Source organism: Callospermophilus lateralis, chromosome 1 (assembly GCF_048772815.1).
Source record: "Callospermophilus lateralis isolate mCalLat2 chromosome 1, mCalLat2.hap1, whole genome shotgun sequence".
In the NCBI taxonomy this organism is placed as follows: Eukaryota; Metazoa; Chordata; class Mammalia; order Rodentia; family Sciuridae; genus Callospermophilus; species Callospermophilus lateralis.
The window spans coordinates 73079216-73102153 of NC_135305.1; the positions used below are offsets into that span (position 1 = coordinate 73079216).

Sequence of the window (22938 nt, forward strand, 5' to 3'; positions counted from 1 at the left end):
GCAAATTACCTGAAAGGCATAACATGCATTACCATGACTTTTCTTCCAGATTCATATTGTCTCTTTTCATTGATATTTTTACTCTCCCTAAAAAAAGACTAATAGATAAATTAAGTAAGGTTCCATGTTAGCTCTCTAAAAAAGCACTAATAGATAAGTTAAGTAAGGATCCATGTTGGAAAATATAATAATTTTTGATTTTGACAAGTAGGATACTTTTGTTTTCCCCACAACTCTCTGATTATGATAGAAAATGGAGAGCATGAGGGAGGGAAATAGGAAAAAATACTAGAGAGAAGACAGATTGTAAAAAAAAGTGTGAGATAGATTAAATATAGCTATTTTGTGGAATAAAATTAGCAAAATAATCTTATTCTTCATCAGAATTCAGAATGCTACCTTATATCGTATAGTTAAAAAATGATGAAGATTCTCAAAATTTATTTATTATCATCAACTTGGAGGAATTTATGTGTATGATTTGCTTTGAAACAACCAAGGGGAGTTTTATCAGAGAGTAGACAACATATTAGGTTTATTTATCTTTACCCTTTTAAAAATTATTGTTGACCTGTCTTTGTCATTCAGGATCAGAGCACATGAAGTCATACAAAATATCATTTAGAGGTCCATTTTCATTGATTTAAAAAAAATCATTCACTCTTAATTTTTTTCTTTTAGTAATATGATTTTTTCCATAGTGACTAGTCACAAAAGGAACAGCTAATTTAGTGGAGATATATATCTCAAACTAATTTAAACACACACACACACACACACACACACACACACACACCACATCCTACATCCCGTGCAGAGATTTCATAGAGCATTCACTTTCCTGTGTGTGTTCCCAAGTGCTATGCAATGCCTGGAACCACGCAGGCTTACATGAAGGAACTACTGTCTAGACCAGGAATGTTTCAGACAACTAAAATGTTCAACGGGCTCCAGGAGTGATGCTGCCGCTCTTCAAATATACGATTTTTAAAGTTCACACTATGAATAATCCAGGCTGTTTCTTCTCTCCTTAAAAATTACTCTCTACTGAAAGAAAAGCCATAACTGAATCCTTATGCCTGCAATATACCCATTAAGGGTATACTATAAATGGAGGATGAAGGAATACAAATATGGAAGTGCCTTGGCCTTTTTGATTCATGGCATTTTTGTCAATTGCACTTATATTACAAGTTTCCTTTGGCCCACTTACTAGATCTTACCTTCAGCATTTCTTTTTCCTGCTGCTGCCTGAGGCAACCTACTTGATTTCTGCCTACATTGCTTAGGGGCTTGCACACACTAGCAGTGTTAAATTTGCAGTAAAAGTAAGAAGAGTTTCTAAGTGCTTCAACAACTTACCTGACCTTACCATCCTTCTTCCCACTGAAGCCTGGAATTGGATTCTGCCTAGGAGAAATACATTCCTCCATGGAAGCCTCTGTTTATAACCTCTGGTTATTTCATGAGCTTCTTGCTTCTTTCTGACTCCAAAATCTATAAGAACTCTCTCAAATCTACCCTAAAGTATGTGTTCAAGACACTTTTAAAATTACCCTTTTCTTAGCCCAGAGGATTCCAGGCAATATCACAGTTAATATTATGTCTTCTTATTTTTTTGTATCAAGTATTTGTATCTTTTAAAAATAATTAAAATTTATGGCAGAATGAGGTTTCCTTATCCCTTTTTTTCTTTTTCTTGCTTTTTATTCTCATTTCTGTTTGGGAATAATTTGGCTGGTTTATGCTTTGTTTTTAGTTAACTATCACCCCCAAAATAGCACATCAAGATCTAGCATAACAGAGTGATTAAATGCATGGATGCTGGAAATTATCCACCTGATTTGAGACATGGTTCTAAAATTTATCTCTGTGACTTTAGGAAAAGTATTGAACTTCTCTGGGCTTCAATTTCCTCATCTTTATGGCAATAATAACTAATGGTCTTATAGACTTGCTTGGAGATTATTATGTTAATAAAGTTAAAGAATACACACTTAGAATAATGTAATCTATGATACACTCTCAATAAGCTTTTTATAAGTATTAGAATTATATGCCATTCAAGATATGCTCTGAGTGCTAATAAATTATCAGTATTAACCATTTGGCTTGCCTTAAAAATGCACTAGGATGAACATTCTAAATAGACTCAATGAACTATCTTTTGCTAACATTTTTGCTAACATAGGAAAACTCCATGAATAATAAATAGCTGACCCATACTACACAGGACACCAAAATAATGGTCTTGCCAGCTTTGACTTTGCAAGGCTCAGGCAGGTTGGAGCCAAGATGTTGCAAATGACGACAAAAAAGAACAGGAAAGGAAACAGGAGAAGGTCACAAAACAAATGAGCAGAAATATATTCCTTCATGGAAGCCTCTGTTCATAACCTCTGGTTATTTCATTCTTTGTACTCTAGATATGCCCCATTATTTGTACTCTAAATGTGCTTTTGTTCAACTACTCGTAGTATTACAGTCTTTGTGGAACAGAGGGTGGACCTGGACTCCCTTCAAAAATTGTGTAGAGTAATAAATAGTATGAAAACTGTTGGAGAAAACATTTTCGAAGATTTCTGACCTGTGGAAAGGCTCCTCCTAAATCTATGCAGACCATAGATAGTCCCAGAAGCCTCTACTGTGGCATTTACACTGATGATAGAGATGTGCAGAACACTTTGAGAAAATAATACCAACAATATGGGAACAATTAGAACTCCAATGGTAAACTTGCTGAAGGAACTTAAACACTGAAAATGCTTCTACTCCAATGTCAGGATCAAGTTTTACTAATGCGTGTTAGAATGTCCCTCAAATAAATTTCCTGCAGAAAGCATTGGGTAAAGTCATATGGTGTAGAATAACTTATCCAGTATTTAATATGCAATGGTCACAAAGAAATTTGGGGATTCTTTATGGAGAAGAAATGTCCATGAAGGGTGTGGTAGAGCTGCAGGAGTCTATGTCACATTTAAGTCATCCACATGTAGGCTCTGCTCTGTGTGAACACTGAGGGATAAGTAGCATGATTTCTGCTCCATGTCACCAGGTGTTGAAATCTCAAAAATATATAGTGAGACTATCAAGAATGATCTGGGGAACAAAAATGTGAATAAGCCATAATTATAACAGAATTATGGAATTTGAAATATCTGTGAAATATATGGCAGTTCAAATGTCAGCTTTGAGGTGGAAAATGGAGAATCTTGGAGAAAGTGGAAGTACCTCTGTTATACTGAGTCTGTGGAGTTTACAGTTCAGAAAGCAAATATTCAACATGCTAGAGAATGTCATGAAGCATATATAAGCCCCTGACCACCTAATTAAGAGAACATAGAATGTAGGTAATTTTGTGATATACTGTGACATTTTTACAGTGGACACAAGAGAGGACAATTTAGCATAAAGAATTAGTTGACAATCAAGAGCTGGTAGGAGCAATATATGGCCCAGTGCCAACCTCTGCCAGTCAACATCAATCTCTCTAAGATGTCTAGCATCCTTGTGATTTTAATTAATTTAGACAGAAGCAAGAAGAGAAGTCAGAGGTTAAAGGAAACTAGGACAAAATAGAAATAGTTCAAGAGGCATGAATGATATGTCATCACAGAAAATGTGATTGAAAGCTGAGATGGTAGATGTCATGGATGGTTGGAATGAGAATTTCAAAAATCTTCACCTTTATGGATAGGAAGAGTATCATAGGCAAATTCATATGATTCCCCAAAAGGACATCCCATCTTCTGCTACAGTACAGACTTGGGGTTGGGGGGAACTGTGGCACAAGCTGGTAGATTATGTTTCCAAAGGATTCTTTCCTAGAAGTGGACAAAATGTCATAGTATTGGATTTGGCAGGGCTGCTGATAATAGTGTCTTATTGGAGTTCCTATCTGGTGAGTCTCTGAGAAAAGTGCAAATAGTCCAAAATGTTTGCACGAAAGATGAAGATGATTCAGGACAAAGTCTCAGACGACTATTACCATTTAGTCTATTTCTCTTCAATAACTGTTGACATATCTTTCAGTTCTGTGACCACAGAAATTGATGTGTACATGGGCAGGAGTACTAAGGAGCTCCTGAAGCTGCAGAAGAGAATGAGATCAAAGAAGTGGTACATGTGGACCAAGAACAAATCTCTAATATCTATAGGGAAATGATAAGCCATGAATATTTAATGGAATTGTGTAAACATCTGGGAGACTCCCTTGTCCATGGCAAAAATGCAGTTGCCAGCATTTCTTGATTTTTAATGTGAAACCTTTGTTTTTTCCCACTAATCCTAGTTTTGAGGTTGATTTTAAAGGCCAGTGGATTTTTTGCAATCTGGAAGAAACTGAGATGAAAATCTGGAATTCATTCATCATTTGGTGGTTACAAAAACTCAAATAGTAACATACTTTGCTGCCAAGGTATTTATGATAACAGAAGTTAAATAGCATTCTGGACCTTCACTCACTTGAAAGGAGTTCTCAAAGCATTTTACAAAAGGGAAAATAGTGTTAAGATTGAGGCTATTTGTCCTGTTCTCTGAAACCTTTCTTTTCTGTGTTCTATAATAAAGCGCTGAAAAAAATCAGTTAATGGTGACTGATACTTGCAAGAAAAAGGTGTGTATGCATATGAGGTGTGTGTGTGTGTGTGTGAGAGAGAGAGAGAGAGAATATGCTTGTGTGTCAGGACATCTTTATTTAAATAAAATGAATGAATTAAGTCTCTTTTTCATGGGGAGGCTCTAAAAAACCAGAACCTAAATTCTCCTTCATACTTCCTGGATGAATATAGAAAAAGGAGTAAGTTTCCTACATTGAATTTTACGGTATAATTGGAGTGGGTTTGAGAATTTTGGAGTAGGGCAAAGGAAAAGATGGAAGATCAGAGACCAAGTCAAAGAGATTTAAATGCCAAGACTCAGGAACACCTTTGCAGATATTGGAAGGCAGCCTGATGGGAAAATATGTATAGTCACCCTGTGTACACTGACTATAGTATTAATGGCTAATATATGCTTATATTTGTTTGAAGACAATTCTCAGGGTTTCTTTTGTTTCTGTTGGTCTTGCAGCAGAAGCATTAAGTGCCTTTCTTTTTTTTTTTTTTTTTTAAATTTTAATATTTATTTTTTAGTTTTCGGCGGACACAACATCTTTGTTTGTATGTGGTGCTGAGGATCGAACCCGGGCTGCACGCATGCCAGGCGAGCGCGCTACCGCTTGAGCCACATCCCCAGCCCTTAAGTGCCTTTCTTACAGACTATTATTTCAAGCAGACTATTATTTTATAGTAAACAACCCTGGGAGACAGATTATGACTCCCTCTGGAACAAAGAGCAGATTTGTTTACTGTCCATTATAAAATACCCAGTTCTCTAAACATGGGGATCTCTTCCTGTGACACAACTCACTGCTTGTATGAATGTCACTTGGCATTTTTTATAATTCTCAACAAGAAATGAAGAGAGGGAACCACACCCAACAGGAGGTAAAAGCTACTTTCTTTATTTGACATAATTAATGAAGTTCTTTGTCCCCAACCCAGAAGGCCCAAGTCTCCAGGATGCAGACATCTGCAGTGGGCTACCTTATTACTTTGTACAGAGACAAAAAGTCTCAGGTCCACCATGATATTGGCCATATTCTCGCTTATAAAATACAGTTTGGGATATAAAAAATAATACTTGCTCCCTAAAATGCCTAAGCAAAGCTTTAAGAGAGATTGCAGGATTTTAACATAAACTGTTCTAAAAATTTTTTTTAAAAAATTAAAAAATAAAAAAAAAACTGGGCTGCTTTGAGCAGGAGTACATTTCTCACATAGCCTCATAGAACTAAAATGCAAAATTCAGTAAATAATAAAAATAGAAATATGTGTTTGGGAAAAGCAGAGATACTGAACTACAGAAAAAGTAAAGAGGGTAGAAAGAAAACTCAGAACAGTCTAATGGTAACAACAAAAGTGATAATTAACTTACATATGGTGGCTTGCTGTTTACAAAGCATTTATACACATGATATTTTGAGCCTTAGAAAAATCTTTGAGATAGTCTTCATTATTTTCTTAATTACACAGTTCAGAAAATTAAAGTTTGGAAGGGTTATGTAACTTGCTTAAGGCTAACACTAATATGTTAGGAAAATAAATAGTAGAGACAAAAGACCTAAATAAATTAAACCCAAAACAAAAATCTAGATTTGGCCATCCATCGGTTTGCAAACTTCTTTCACCAATTACTCCTTTTATATGTGAACTTCCGTTCCTATTGTGCCCCTTTTTCCCCCCTATAAAAATTTCTCACTTATATGGAAGAATAAAATCACTCAGTTACCCTTACTTTAGTTATGATCTTTTCTTAATCTTTTTATAATCAGGATCCTATAAAAACACTCTCCTGTCATTTTTCTTTTCCATTCATCCCACCAAATCCATTGTTTGTTTTTCTTTTGCTCTGCTTTTATTACTGGGGATTGAATCCAAGGGGCACTGTACCATTGACATACATTTCCAGTCCTTTTTATTTTTTATTTTGAGACACGTCTCACTCAGTTGCTGAGGGTCCCACAATGTTGCCAAGACTGGTCTCAATCTTGTGATCTTCCTGTCTCAGCCTCCCAAGTTACTGGGATTACAAGTGTAAACACACTAAATGTTCAAGACTGTATGCATCTTGGTTATTATCCCATTTTAGACCTCACTTCTCTTCTTTAGATGGGGAATATCATTCACTCATTTATATCTTCCTTTCTTTTAATAATAGTAACTTTTTAGTTGTTTTCATGCATCTCTCCCCTTTCCCCTGTCTTATAAATACAATGTTCCCTAGCACTCTCTCTCCTTCCTTCTCTCCTGAGTTTGCTTTCTCTGGACATCTCATCTATGGCCATGATTTGATAACCAGTCACATTGCAAAGAAACACCCCTTCCACATCTCTGGCTCAAATTTCTTTCCTGAGCTCTATCTAGAACTGTACATCTGGATCTGTATGTCTAAATCAGAAAGTTCGAGTGTCCAAAATCAAAACACAGTTTCTCTCTAAACCTGTCCTGTTTGTATTATTTTCCTGGATTGAATGGACCACATTGACTTAAGTTCTCCATGATGAAATACCCTACCCTTCTTAACTGATGCTTGCATTCAGCTCATTTCCCTGCAGATTCTCTAATACATGCTTACTTTTGTGTTAACAATGCCTTAACTTCCATGTAATCCTGCGTACTCATTAAGCTGTACTAATAAAGTATTTTGCTATTTGATGTTTAACACACATCAAGATACTATACATTGAAGTTCTTCTTTATAATTTCACCATTTCCAAAATTAATATCCTCAATGTCTCCAAATGTTAATAGACAATATATTATCAAAGGCATACATGGACTCACCTTTTGTGACTCTTGCTGAAATCTTCAGCACTTACACACACACACCCATGTTCACACACAGATGCTCATACCAAAATATGTGTATATACCAATATGTACTTCAGTTCTTTCCTAATGTGTAATATTCTTCCATGCCTCTGCACATTTTCTAATATCTGCTTGGACATCCTCTTCCTCTTTGCAATGCTTTCAATCAAAATTGAAATTCCCCTATTAACTTTTATTCACATGAAGCAGAGCTAAAAGCTTTCTAAGAAATATTACATATGATTAACATACTAATAATCCATTTTATTGCTTTATCATCATTTGCCATCATTTTTCTGTATAGACTTTAGTAAGCTCGTGGATTAAAAGTACCTCACTACTCATTTCTACATTATCAAAGCCAAGCATAATGCCTAAGAGTTAAAGGCACTAAATACTGTTTGCTTAAAGAATAATAAAGAGGGAAATTTAAATTCCTGTAGCCTGCATACTCATTTGCTTTGGACTTTTTGTTATTTTTTTCTTATGTCACTTCTTACAATAATGTAGATGGTAGCAACTAAGGAAATTTCTAGTGAATAACCACTTTTTATCTACAATGAATTAATGATGATTTATGTAATTCAGATACATAAGCCTCAACAATTTTTGTTGTAAATTTTTATAATATTATTGCTAATTAATTAAAAAATTATCATTTATGAAGAGGCATTATTATCCTCATTGTACATGTGAAGAAATGGAAGCCTAGAAGAGTTTACAATGATTGGCATAATGTTCCAAAGTAAACAATAGTCTATATTTTACTCCTATAATACTGATCATATTAGTAATTTTCATGAAATATTGCAGTACTTCTAACACTGGGAAGATGGAAGGAATATACTTTCCTACTTCCTAGAAGTTAAATGTGGTCATATGAAATCTTAGACCAAAAAAAAGTATTCCTATTTCTACCAGCACTCAATTCACAAGCTTCTCTCCCTCTCCCTCCCTCACCCTCTCTCCCTCCCCCCACCCCACCACAACTGTCAATTTCTAAAGTTGATGGATGCTCCATCTGCCCAGGACAAAATTGAGGACAATGTGAGATTGAACCATTTGCTAACTCAGATAAAAAAAATATAAGAAATAAACTTCTGCTTTGGTAAGCCACTGAGATTTTGTGAATATTTTAATGATATCATAAATTGGCTTGACTCAACCAATACTCCATAGAAGTCATAACATCATTATTAGGTTCATTTAATCACAAATCTAAATATAAAGATTCTGAAAATTTTAAAGTAATAAATGTTTAAAACTTACCAAAATTATATGTTTGGGGGTCATAAAATAACAGGAATTTAAACATTCATAATTATTACTATCTTTTACTATTTCAAGAATTAGGAATTGAAAGATTTAAGACATATGGACAACAGGAAAGCAAACCAAAAGGAAATTCAGTTTGAAGCAGTTCAACAAATAGAAAACAGAGCCAGAGATGAGGCAGAAGAGATTATGCAGCCAACATACATTCCAGAAATACAATCTGGGCCAAAGCCAAGAACTGCTGAGTTAATCAATGTGAATCAGAAGAAACAGGGTCAGAAATGAGAAACACACATCACAAATAGGGCTGCTGACTCACATTTCAGACCAAGTATCTGGGCAAAGTCAAGACATTTTAGGTAAGTCAAGATATTTCAAATAGGTAGTATACTTGAGTAGACCTAAATCAGAGTAATGGAAGGTCCTCTGATATTAAACTATCTCAGCCACCACTATCATGACCCTAATCATAGTAAAAATATTGAATTCAAAACACCTTAACAAACATTTTCACATTTAATCATTAGCATGATTCTATGAAGAAATTAAGGTACACATCACAGCAGTAGGCTTCAAATCCAGTTTTATCTGACATCAAATTATGTGTTCTCAGATGCTATGCTAAATGGCCCTATGCCATTTATCCTTTTGTCTTGTACAAAGAGAGTAATTATCAATAAGTGGCTTGGCCTCCCAAAATAGAGCCAATCTACAACAGGGCATGAGAGAGAAGTAAAAGCTAATCTCAGCATGATAAATTGGGAAGAGGGCTAGCACATGATCTGAATTTGCTTAACAATGAATAAATACATACATGGTAGGAGGTCAAGTCTCTTCTCCCCTCTCCTTATCCCATCTTGTAGGAATCAAGCAAAAATCAAATCTCAAAGACACAGTTAGATCCTAATGCTGGATGGAAGACTTCCTTAAGGAGAAGAATAAAGTTCTGAAAATAGAAAAGTACTATGCCTTTATTAAAATTTCTTCATGATTTTCTTTTATTTCTTTTTTCTCTAGCATATGGTTAGTAAAGGAAGAATGATGGAGACTTCAGGGACAGAAGGAATGAATGTGGTTAGAATGGTAAAACCTGTCGGTATGTGAGGCAGAATGTCATTTTTGTTTACATAGGGCCCAGCTCAATACACCAGAGGGGAGGATCACAAGTATACATTTGGACCAAGATTTTAGTTAGCAGCTGTGCTTTTTTGTATTGTATGCAAAAACCCTCTAGAAGATGACTTTGGCTAATGGAGATATTAGGTTCTCAATCCCAGTTCTAGCTTTCCCTATTTTGGAAAAATGATGAATAGCCAATTTATTGACATAACAATCTTCATCACACAAATAAACTGTTACAGCTTTGTATTTTGTTGTCACTTACAATGTCAAGAATCAGTGACAGATAATCCGCCAGAAACATTCAATCCTCAGAGAGAATGCTTGCCTCCCTCCCAGGATTATTGTGAAGGTTGAGTGAGGTAATATTTGTAGGTTGTTTATGGTAGGGCACTATGAATCTTTACAAAGATAATCATGACTATCTCATTAAATCTTATATTAAAGAACATTTTGAGGTGGAATCAACTTTGCCTAGGGGACACAGCTGAGGCCTAGGTAGTTTATGTAACATACTCAAGCTTATCCCAATAAATACATAGAGGGAAGGACTGGAATCCAGTACCATTAAATATTAGTTTGCCTGCACAGATGGTGTTTTTTCCATTAAGTCATAATGAATGCCTTCTCTATTACAAGAAATTTGACGTCTAAACATTTAGGCATATTGGTCCATAGTTCACCATATGAGACCATCTCAAGATAAAATTTAAAGAAGGTTTTGGGATGTAGCTCAGTTGTAGAGTACACGCCTAGTATGCGTGAGGCCCTGGGTGCTATAAATGGCATACAATTTATAAAAGTTTAGAAATGTTCCCACCCTAATAGCAGTATTTTTCAAAAATAATTTATATGCCATATAGCATGCTTTATATATGGCAAACAAAAAGCTAATCCAAAGTGACAATATGTGGGCAGATAATGACTCACTTGAACATATCATGTAGGTTTTACATGGAAGGTATTGTTATCTATGAAAGATTGAGTTTCTTAACCCTTTGCTGTGCCACAAAACCACAGCAGGAAGCACTGACAGACCAATAATGAGATCAGCTCAATTCTCTACCCTGCAGGAGTGAGAGCTTTCTATCTCATAACAGCAATTTGGATGACTTTATATAAAAAGTAGAGATGAGAATTACATTCCTCTCCCACATATCAATGAAAATGCTTCCCATGGAGTGACTCAGCCTGAAATCCCAAACAGGAGCATGGTCACAGCGTGCTGCAGGCAGCCACAGCAGGCTCTGCATTAGCTGCCTGCAGCCTTTGTGGGGACAACAGAGAACTAAGGCTGCCAATAGCACCAGAAGCTTCTACCTTGTGAACAAAATTTAGGCTTGTAGCAGGGGGAAAAAAAAAAAAGATACCAATTCTTCATGTTCCAAAATGCAGCCCTTTTCTATTTGATCAACAACAAGAGAATACATTCATTCACCCTCCATTAAATAGTTGTATCACTAAGAATTTGCCAGGCACTGCCCACCTTACTTCACATATAAAATTCATACAATTTAATACTTAAAACTGGTACAGAAAATGTTAAGACACTCGCCAAAAACTATCTAAGGTAGAGTGAGACCAGGATTTTTAACATGAGCTGCCTGATGTGCTAGCTGCCTATCCAGGAATGCTGGACAAGCTTTGCCCTTTCTTTATCTCCAATTAATTTTATGAACATCCTAGAAGTCAGAAGAATGGGATATATTGCAGTGATGGCAGTGAGAACCCCAAATCAGATAAGTAACTTGTGGAAATGACCTTTATGGTATCCTCTAGGTTCACCATTAAATTTTTGGCTTTTCTACGATCTCAATTATTTTGCCCATCAGTTCCAAAGCCTCCCTCCAACCAAAACCAACCAATCAACCATAAAAACACTTATTTAATACACAATATGCATGATTTTAGTGTGTTTCATATTTTTAAATCCCTAACTTTTAAAAAAGATTTAGTCATTTAAACATAAAAAAATTTCTTATTGAAAAAAAAAAACAAAATAAAAGTAAATCTAATATACCACTTTTCTAATGGAATAGAGAGGAATTTCATTTTGCCAATATTGCATTACAACATGAAAAATCTGATCCTTAAATACCCCTAATAGCTGATCACATGCAGAAAACAGTATGGAATGTCCACTAAATTTAGGATCTTCAGATTATGTTTCCAGTTATTTTTTGGCTATGGCAAATTATTTATTTTTTTTTTAAAGAGAGAATGAGAGAGAGAGAGAGAGAGAGAGAATTTTTTAATATTCATTTTTTAGTTCTCCTCGGACACAACATCCTTGTTTGTATGTGGTGCTGAGGATCGAACCGAACGCATGCCAGGCGAGCGTACTAACGCTTGAGACACATCCCCAGCCCCTATGGCAATTTATTACACAAGCAGACATTCTAATTGTTTGATACGCTTTGCTTTTGAATTATATGGAAAACTTCTTGGGAGAAAAAAAGTCTAGCACATCTCATATCATGTTGACTATTTAAAAAGGAAAGTAAATGCAATGTTCGTGGAACCTGAACTTTTTTTTTTTTTTTTTTAATTCTCGGTTAATGTGTATGTAATATGCCTTCTCATGAAATCCATTCTAATAATGTGCTTTCCCCCACTGTGTCACTTTTTATTACCAGTTCACTGAATACTTACTAAACTTGGTCTCAGTTCATTGCAATTTTTACATTTATAAAAATGTTTATCACCCCGTTTGAGCAATTCCACAAATTGGTTATTTCAAGCATTCTTCCATATAAAGATGGTCCTCTGCATATAATGGTTAGACTTAAACATTTTTTTTTTTTTTTTACTTTATGTTGATGGTGAAAAAGTGACACAAACTCAGGAAAAGCCCTACCCCAAAATCTGAATTTTGATCTTATCCCTGGCTAACAATAGGTGGTATAATACTCTCTGGCAATGCTGGGCAGTGGCAGTGAGCGATAGCTCTAATCAGCCATGTGATCACAAAGATAAAAAAGCCATATATTCTACTGCATACTGTTACAAAAATATAATGTTCAGTAGGTTAGGAATATTGGGTTTGTTTTTAAGTTGCCATGTTTTCAACTAACAATGGGTTCATTGGGATACAACCACATTGTAAGCCAAACTATACCCCCATATTCCTTAAATAATAAAATACAGTTGGCTGCTTATATTTAATACTTCAGAAGAAATGTCCCTCTGCTTATCAATTCAAATGGAGTTTCTGTATCTGATAAAGAGTAATTACAGATGATACTTTAGCTATCATAGCAATAATGTGCCTATTTTATATTAATGTTTCCATAGGCATTTTTCTTAAGAGTACCCAAACACTAGAGAATAGACTTTAAAAATACAGTCAAGTTTATCATAATTAAAACCTAACTCAATGTTTCTTTACAAAGGATCTTATCACCATAATCCCCATGCTCCAAGTCAAATCTGTACCTAAATTAGACTATTTTTTTTTCTCTCTCTCCTCTTCATTTCTCATATTTGATCATTTCCCAAGCTCTTCTCTGCTAGTTTCAATGTTACGATATCTGAATCACTAATTTTCTTATCATCTTTCATAATCCACATTAGTCTACACCAAGAGCTGGCTAACTGGTCCAACTCTAGTCTCTTTCCATTAGTATTACTCAAGTTTGGATGCTAAGTATTTCCCAAAGGTCATGAGTATAAAGCTTAGTTATTAGCTGGGCACTACTGCTAGTTGGTAGAAATTTTAAGAGGTGGGATTTAATGGGAGGTTTTGTGGTCACTGGGGAGCATGCCCTTGAATGGGTAATGAGACCCCCTAGCCCCTTCATCTTTTCCTGTTGACTTCCCAGCCATCAGGTGAATGACTTTGCTCTGCCATGTACTCCTCACCATGACTTGCTGCCTCGAACAGAGCAGAAAGTAATGGGGGAACCCACTGTGCATTGAAACCTCCCAAGATGTAAGCCAAAATAAACTCTTCTTCTTATAAACTTATTACCTCAGCTATTTGTTTTAATAACAAAAAATTGACAAACCAAACCCCAAAACATTTTCTCAGTCGCAAAATTAAACTTCTTGAAGCATACTAGTGTTCAGAGCCACAGCGAAGGGGCCCCAGCAAACTTTCATACTGCCAGCTGATGATTGGCTCACAGCGGCCCCAGCAACATCTAGCTGATTGGCTCCTCTGCAGTGATGCTCATTGGGCTGTTTCCCTGCCCTTTCAGGCCACGGAGCTGCTCATTGGGGGACTTTTTTGGCTCCGCCCACGTGACCTAGCCAATGGGCCTCAAGAGCAGGAGGATTGTGGGAGGTGGAGAGGCTTGTGGTTGTGAGAGAGGCTTGTGGGAAGCTGGTGGTGGCAGTTGGGCTCTGAGGGTTTTTTCCTGAGGAGCTGTTTTGTTTTGCGTGTGTGGTTCTAAAAATAAAGTTTGTTTCTTTTGACAAGTGGCTCCTGAATTGTGCCCAGCCAGACTGTGGCATACTAGTATTCCTGTCACTCTACCATTTATAATCCTACAATGATACTTCACTGCCTGATTCTAGTTTAGTCTTATGCATTTTGATTCATTTTTATGATTTAACTCCACTTAACCTCAATTTGTGATGTGACTTATCTCCCTTCCTCAAAAGTATGGTCAACTTTTCTTTTTTTTTCCCTACTATTTGCTTTGTCTTTCACCTTCAACCAAATTTTTAAGTTACTTTAAAAATCTGACTTTTTCCACAAAGACTTTCCTATTCTTTCCCACCTCTGAGTGAAATCCAAAGCACCACAGAACCGTAGACTTTGCTTGTGTCACTTAAAATATCCTACCTAAATGGAAAATTATTATGCATTAGTTTTTAGCCTTTAATAAACTGTAAATTCCTGAGGGGAGGGTACATATATCTGTTCATATTTGCATCTCTTGCAGCACCAGGAAAAATGCTCTCCCTAAAGAAGATGATCAGAAATATTTACTTAATGATTGAATATAAATAGTATCAAAGGGCATATGATAATTAGAAATCATAGGTAGATCATTTTGGGGTCAATTTAAGAAGTACTGAGTATAAGAATTCAGGCAAGAAACAAGAATTTTGGTATTCTAGGCTAATTCCTCCTTTTATGATAAACAAATGAATTGTGCTTCCTAAAGTTTTGAGAATGAAGATTATAGTTTGTTGTCAAAATGTTTGAACCCCCAAACATGGTACTAGTTACATTCTTATAATTATTTACTAAGAAAGTAAACTTGTAATTTACTAAGAAAGTGGATTTGGAACTTCCTTGCAAACATCCAGCAACATTATTAATGTCACTCAGTGTAACTCAGTCCTCTCATTAAAAAGGTTCTAGCATACCTCTGAAACTGGCCTTTTCAGAATATGGAGTACTTAGCATTATTCCAGGAGCATAATATGTACCCTTTAAACGAGATAGTATTCACTACTTTAATCACATTTACTTTTTTATGTTCTAAATTCCTCTTCTGCATTTAACCTTTTCCTCTTCTTTGCCTTCATATTATTCAACTCATTTATAATGCTCATCTCCTATATGCCACACTATCTCTCTGCATAAGTAGCACCAGATGCTTTGATTTTTGCCTCTTTTACTGCTGTGTGCTACTGGTTCTTTTCTTTTTTCCATTTCTTTATTCTGACAATCACAATGTTATTCCCTCCACTCTCAACATTGTTATTACATCTTCTATGCCTTTTTTTCTACTTATCCTCCCAGCCTTTTATTATTTCCTATTTATTATTTGCTTCTTTTCTCTCTTGAGTACCTTCACCTAACTGCTGTTCATATTTAAGGCTTAAATTTCCTTTAGGAAGAAAGATGTATTCCTAAAAATATATAGTAAACACAAAGTTCTTATAAATAAAATCATACTGCCCATACATTTAAAAAAAACTTATGTTAAAATACCATTTTATGCATTGAATTATCATGTCCTATCATTTTTACTAATACACATAATGACAGGTTGGCTTAAGGTCTTGACAAGTTCTCTGTCTTTGCAGTCTCTCACTGTAATGCTCTCATGTATCTATGATTCCCTACTTCCAGTTCTTTTGAAGTGATAGGTTAACAAAAAGAAAAGATGAGTCAGGCCCTAGGGACTCAAGCCATTACTGCCTTTACTTCTCATTACTGTCTTTGTGTTCCTGTCGGTGCTCTACTTTCCTACTATAGTATCATCAGTCTCCATTCTGCCAGTGTGTCTTTGTTTTGCTTCTACTACAGGTGGAGTGTTCCCCAAACTTAGTTTTGAGTCACAGAGCCTGGTTTTTTTTTTTTTTTAATTCTAGATTTGATATTTACCTTTTCCTTTCTCTCATGCCAAAAAAGTAGTCATGAGTCAGCCTACTTGTGAACACAAGACAGATCGGCACCTATACATATTTCTTATATACAGTATCTATGATCTTTTCTTAAAAATGAATGATACCTTTTTAAACAAAAGAGCCAACAAGTCATATTATCAATGTGAATACTTACACTCAGCATATTTCTGAAGTTGGGAAAATTCTGAGGGGCTGAGGTGGGCCCATTTTTCCTGATTTGTCATGGTGGAGATAAGTTCTCTTTCATACCAGGAAAGGGATTCTTTATTCAGGTGTTAGGCAGAACTCTATGCTTCAAAGATCCCAAGTGGTATGTTTCATGATGAAATATATGAAGCTTTCAAAACACACAATCTGTCCACATGAAACTGCTGTAGATGTTTGTAGTTTCAATAATGTGTTAAAGCACTGAGAAAAGAAAAACATAAAAATCAAAAGATTAGCATTATTGCCCTAAGGAAAAAAAGTTAGCAAGTTATAAAATAGTAAGGATTGTCAATTTTGAAATCATATATTTCAAAGTTATTTTGAATAACCTTTAATTGCCTTTTCATTCTTTAATGGCATTTTAAAACATATTTCCTAATCACTTACATGAATGAAATTAGAACAAAATGTAAAGGAGTCAAAATAAGCATTATCACCTCCTAAGTATACAATTGCTAATTTACTAGATTTCCAGCAATTATTTGGAATGGAGTTCAGCTGTAGCATATATATTTGCAAGTAAACTCTGGGATTCTGGGATTTTTCTAGCTATCAAATGAAGACAATAACTTTAGTTTTAAAAATCACAATACATTTGCCAAATTAAAGCAATTCCAAATGTTTGAAAGCCTTGCTTAATGATAGTAGATGATTCTAGTGTGAATCATGTTTTAAAATAAATACCTAGGTTGTCATGGACTTAGATTCACTGGCAAATCTGTAAAGACAAAGTAAAAACCCATCTGGTTTCAACTTTTTTATCAGAGACTATAATCAATTGTTCAGCAATCAACCCAACTAGCACTGTAATCTTTAAAGAAAATGAAGTATTTAGAAGAAATTGCTTAGCTGCTGAAATTGCATCAGTGAAAGGCTTATTTATACAGTGACATTAGCTAATGTCAGAGTGTTTATTCAGACAAGGCTCATTTGGTTTTGGGACCTTGCCTTTGCTTACCATCTCTTTATTGTTCTACAGTATCAATCCCAGGACCCCAAAGTCACATCCTTATTACCTTGTTTTTAACAAGAATAAATAAATAAATGAGTAAAAATAAATTTAAACCTGTTCTTTTTGGTCTTATTTGTTCAGGGTTCCTGTACTCAGCTTTGTAAGGTGGTAGTTTGTTACTTAATGAACGAAGAAGAGTGATCTTAGTGTGTCAATGGAAAATAAATTGCAAAGCAAACTAAAACAAATGGGGACATGTGATGGACATTTCTTGAGTCATCCACCCAGTTTCTTTCTGCAGATTTCATTCTTCACACTGATTTCATCCTAACATTTTGCTTCTCTTCAGTTACACGCAGTTTGGGTATAAAACGACTTGTTCTGCCCTCCCCTATCCAAAGAGGGACAGATGATTCAGTCACATTTGGCACATTACAGTCTCCTGGGGCTTTAAATGTGGAGTGCAGAGTGATTCAAGGACAGGGTGAAAGCAGTTGTAAGGAACTCATTACAGAAATAAGTGGGTACCTTTACTTGTCTGAGCCTGGATCTCCAGCTATCTGTCCTTTCCAGAAGTTAGTGATATTCTTTAATAAAGGATTAAATGTGGCCAGGCGAGATGGTGCACGCCTGTAATCCAAATGGCTTGGGAAGCTGAGCCAGGAGGATTGTGAGTTCAAAGCCAGCCCCAGCAACTTAGCAAGGCCCTAAGCAACTTAGTGAGTTTATATATATATATATATATATATATATATATATATATATATATATATATATATAGATGTGGCAGCTGGGTCCAATCCCTGGAGCCAAAAAAAAAAAAAAAAAAAAAAAGAGAGAGAATGAGAGAATAAATATAGATATATGCCAAGATACCATGCTGTGCTCCATACATATGTTCAAATATTATCTTGACAAGTTAGGTAACGGACACTAAGTGACTGGAATCTGGTAAGTGTGGCAGAGTCTGCTAGAAGTCCCCTCAATATGCATTCTCCCTTGCTTCCTTGGTAACAAAACCTTAATTTTATTCAGTGAATATATATCTATCAAAATGACTATACCTAGGTTCTGTGCATGGAAAAGTGGCCAATAATCATGTAAGTAGATTTGTTATTCTTGAATGGTCATAAACTAAAGTGACTCCAGAGGCCTGATGACTTACCAACAAGTTAATTAATAAATTATAGTAGTAATGATAATCAATCCCATCGGGGCCCAAAATCACTTTATGTTGCCCCTAACTTTTTAGGGGCAACATACATTATTCATTAAATAATGTAAGTTAAATAATTGATTATAAAATATAATATCCAAACAAATAAAACAGTGATGGAGTGATGGAATGAATGAGTATGAAATTATAAATTGAATCACCAGATTTTAAATCACCAGATTTAAAATCTAAGGATTTTAAATTTGAGTTTCATATACTTAAATGAACTGAAGTGCAGATGGAGAATAGTTTTCCAGTCAAATATTTTAACTACTGGAATCAATATATCCCAAGCTTGTCAAAAGACACATGCTGGTATAATATCAAATCCAGAGGCACCGCTATTCTTCATGCCTCAGAATATGATGAAAATGAAGGCAGCACTTTCTCATAGTCTCTGCTTCTTCATAAATAGGTAGAAAGAATGCAACACTATTCAACTGAGAATACCTATGGTGCATTCACAGATTTCCTGTTTCCCTGCAGAAGGTTTTATTTAGGTACATAAAATGAGTGCCAGGAGGGATCCACTTTACTAGCTTTTGGAAATCAGTCTAATTCTGGCTTTCTCATCTAGTCAACAGATGTGGCACTTTGCCTAGTTGGTGGCAGAAAATAATTATGTTGAAGGAGTTGAAGAAGATTGTTTGGCCTATTGTACCTGGGCTAAAACTAATTTTTCATAATTAAGAAAGGAGTCATTTACCTTGTGAAGAAGTTATTAGTCATGATCTAAGTAAAAGAGTCTTCTGGGTTGAATGCATTGTTAGTCACATTAAGTATAAATATTTACAAACTTATCACAGGTCAGTATGTCATGATTCCAATCTTCAAATAAAAGTTGATAAACATTATGGCACACTGAAGAATACATGTATACAAATGTATACAAAAAGATGTTATGATGACTGAAAATATTGACTAGGTAGGTCATGAAACTCAAATTATAAGGTAAGCAGTGAAAAAATATCTTGGGGGTGAGAAAATGCAGGGTCATATCATAATCATAGAATTGCTTAATGAAAAGTAAGATCAAATTAAACAGAATATTAATTCTATAATTTGATTTATAGTTATTTCTTTATTTAACCATGAAAATAATTTAAAATGAGACCCAATGTTGTCCTAGGCATATTCTCAGAATCTGGGTATGTACTAATGTGTTAAATATATATTGTAACTTAATTCCTGGCTCTTGGCAAAAGGGAAAGATCTATATTAAATAATCCAATTATACAAATAAATAATTGTGACCTATTACCAGTTATATGGGGGGAGGGAGAAGAGGCAACCAGATTCTGTAAGAGAGTATACCAGGATTTCCTGATATAGTTTGGTATGATCAAAGAGCAACCTATAAAAGAAGATATATTTAAACTAAGTAATAAAAGTGGATTAATAATTATACACTTAATAAGGTCAAAACCATTCTGAGAGCCTAGAACTGAGAAAAAGTAGAAATACTAGAAGCTCTCTGTTATGACTCAAATATGAGGTGTCCCACAAAAGGTCATGTATGAGACAATGCAAAAAACTTAGAGGTGAAATGACTAGGCTATTTATGAGAACCTTAGTCAGGGTATTAATCCCCTGATATGTATTAACTAGATGGTAACTATAGGCAGGTAGGGTGTGAAGTGGGTCACTGGGCGCAAGCCTTTGGAGTATATATTTTGTGTTAGGTGAGTCAAGATCTCTCTCTGCTTACTCGTGGCCATAGCCTGAGCTGCTTTCCTCTGCCACAATCTGCCCCCATGGTATACTGCCCCAACTCAGGCCCAGAGCTATGAAATCAGCCATCTGTGGACTGAAACCTTGAGATCAAATATGTACTCTTCTTCCTCTTATTGCTCTTGTCAGGTGTTTTAATCATAGCAGTGAAAATCTGACTAAAACACTGTCTAAAGATGACAACTGTGATTGGACCCTGGCAGTAGGACATAAGAGCAAGCTGGAAAAATAACTGTAGAACTGGATGGGGGAGAGTTTCTAGAGGTCATATTATGGATAGTAAAACCTGCCATAAGTGATTATGAAGGTATTGAAATATTTTGTGCAAATGATTAACATTTTTCATGTATATTTTAAGAAGTTATTCTAATCAATAGAAAAGGGACAAGAACAGAAGTGGGAGGACCAACAAGGAGTGCTTAAAAAATTAGATAAGAGCTAATGGCTTTAACTAGGGAAGAGGAAATAAGGACAAAGGTTTTAAAAAAACAACAATGTCAACATACATTTTTGAAATTGAATTTGATAATGAATGGTTTATATTTTGTATAGGATGAGGGGATTAAGAATGGCATGTATATTTTATTTTTTTCACTTGTAATATTTGAGATGAATATCAGGCATCTTAGTTGAAAGTACTAGTAGATGATCAGTCTAGAGCTAAGGGATACAAGGTCTGATATTATAAACTATTCAGTACAGATTATATTTTAACCAATGAGATAGTTATGTCTGTCCTATACGGTGGATATGGAGCTGTGGCACTAAGCTCTGCTAAAGACAGAATTATATTCATCTGCTAAGAGTGTAATCATCTGACAGTCTCTCCTTATTTCTGTCTTTAGAAACTGATTTAGCTTTTAAACCAAGGTAAACTTTACAGATAGGAGTCAGAGATGAGATGATAGTTTGTGCATTTCAGTCCAATCCTTACTGGTCTATATTTGTTCCAAAGCTCCCCATCAGACTGGCTGAAAATACATCAAATCTGTTTGTAGTGTGAGGCTATTTCTAACTGGTCCTACATTTCCCACTCTATTTTCACCTGGGTCAGATGTGCATCATAACCTGAAGGATTTCCCTACCCTATCCTGCTTGCTTTTATCTTCTTTTTGTGTTTCATAGGAATACTTTCCTGGTGAGCTTATACATCCCTAATTCCATCTCAGTGGTTCCTGGTAAAGGATTCCAAGTATCAAGTTCCCAGTACAAAACAGTTTATACACTTAAAGTGGGTAATAAAGAGTTTAACGAAAGGATTGTATACAAAGAACAGACATAGGTAAGGGAAGCTAATAAAGGCTGAAGGGGTATCCAGTACTAAAAATAGTTGAGAGCTAACCAAGCTTGCAGCTAAAGGTGGGCTTATGAATGACACAGAATGATTCAGCTAACAGACCTTGCATAGCTATGTAGAGGGTTTTCTATATTAGTGGGTATGGTCTGAATACCTGCTCCCTTTAACCTCATGTTAAATGTAATTGTCGATGTACCAGTATTAAGAGCTGGGACCTTCAAGAGTGATTAGGCCACTCTGCCTTTGTGGGTAGGACTAAGGCCACTTTTTAAAAAATATTTTTTAGTGGTAATTGGACACAATACCTTTATTTTATGTATTTTTATGTGGTGCTGAGGATCAAAGCCTGGGCCTCTAATGTGCTAAGTGAGCACTCTCCCTCTGAGCCACAACCCCAGCCCCAAAGACCATTTTTAATAGGCAGGTTTTGAACCTCTTTGCCTCTTTGCCCTTCTGCTATATGATGACACAGCAAGAAGGCTGTGGCCAAATGCTAGCACCTTGATTTGTATTTCTCCAAATCAAGAGTCTAGAACTGAAAGAAAATAAACTTCTATTCATTGTAAATTAACAAATTTTAGAGATCCTGCTCTAGCAAATAAGAAATAAGAGCCACACCCTTAAGGAAAACATCCATCCATATTATAATGACCTAGCTGGATAGGAGTTGGGGTAATTTCTTTCTCCCTTTTCCTCCGGTGCCTTACAACTGGGGTAATTTCTTTCTTCCTTTTCCTCCAGTGCCAACAGGAGCCAGAGAGCAAAGACCTCTACCATAGACTTACCATTGTAAAACAGCCTCATGAAGCAGAGAGCAAGATGAGAAAGGACAAATGAGGCATCTAAAGTGGCAAAGATAAGATATCCAACACATCTGGGGCCAGAGTGTAGTGGGAGAAAGATGGTCCAGGATAAATCTCTAAGGCGGTTCCCACATTTAGACATCAGAGATAGAAACACACCTTCCTCACTTCCCCCATTCCACCTCCAACAAACAACTAGAACAATGTAGAGTTGAAGGAGAAAAAAAAAAAGATTACTTCAAAGAGAAAGGTAGAAGGCACTGTCCTAAAGTCACTGAGTCATTCATTAAGATGATGATTGAAGGATCCAATGACAACGTGCTAGTTGCTGGTGACCTCATCTACAGCCTTTGTGGTTTTTTTTTTTTTTTTTTTTTTTTGAGGCTGAGAAGGTAAGACCATAAAGCTTTTGTATTGCTGCAACCAAGTTTAGGAATGAAGACCTTAAATATCATCAACTCTTTGAAAGGTGTGATTGTAAGAGGTGCAGAGAAGAATGTGTGATTAGGTAACAAAACCTAAAGGGCAAATAGTTATATTTTTCCAATTTTAATCAGATGAACCTGCATTCCCCTTCACATTCTGAGCCCAGTTTTTACCCTGTGTGAAGTGAATCA

General features: G+C 35.6%; 1 protein-coding gene across 6 annotated transcripts in view; it reads right to left on the reverse strand.

Moving 5' to 3' along the window:
• The window catches only part of Dgkb (diacylglycerol kinase beta), a 575876-nt gene extending 559537 nt beyond the window's left edge, over positions 1-16339 (reverse strand). For all 6 annotated transcript variants that reach the window (XM_076863035.1, XM_076863026.1, XM_076863017.1 and 3 more), the window contains exon 1: positions 16270-16339. In XM_076863035.1, the coding sequence (XP_076719150.1) occupies positions 16270-16339 (70 nt within the window). The remainder of the gene's footprint in view (positions 1-16269) is intronic.
• Between the last annotated feature and the right edge of the window lie 6599 nt (positions 16340-22938).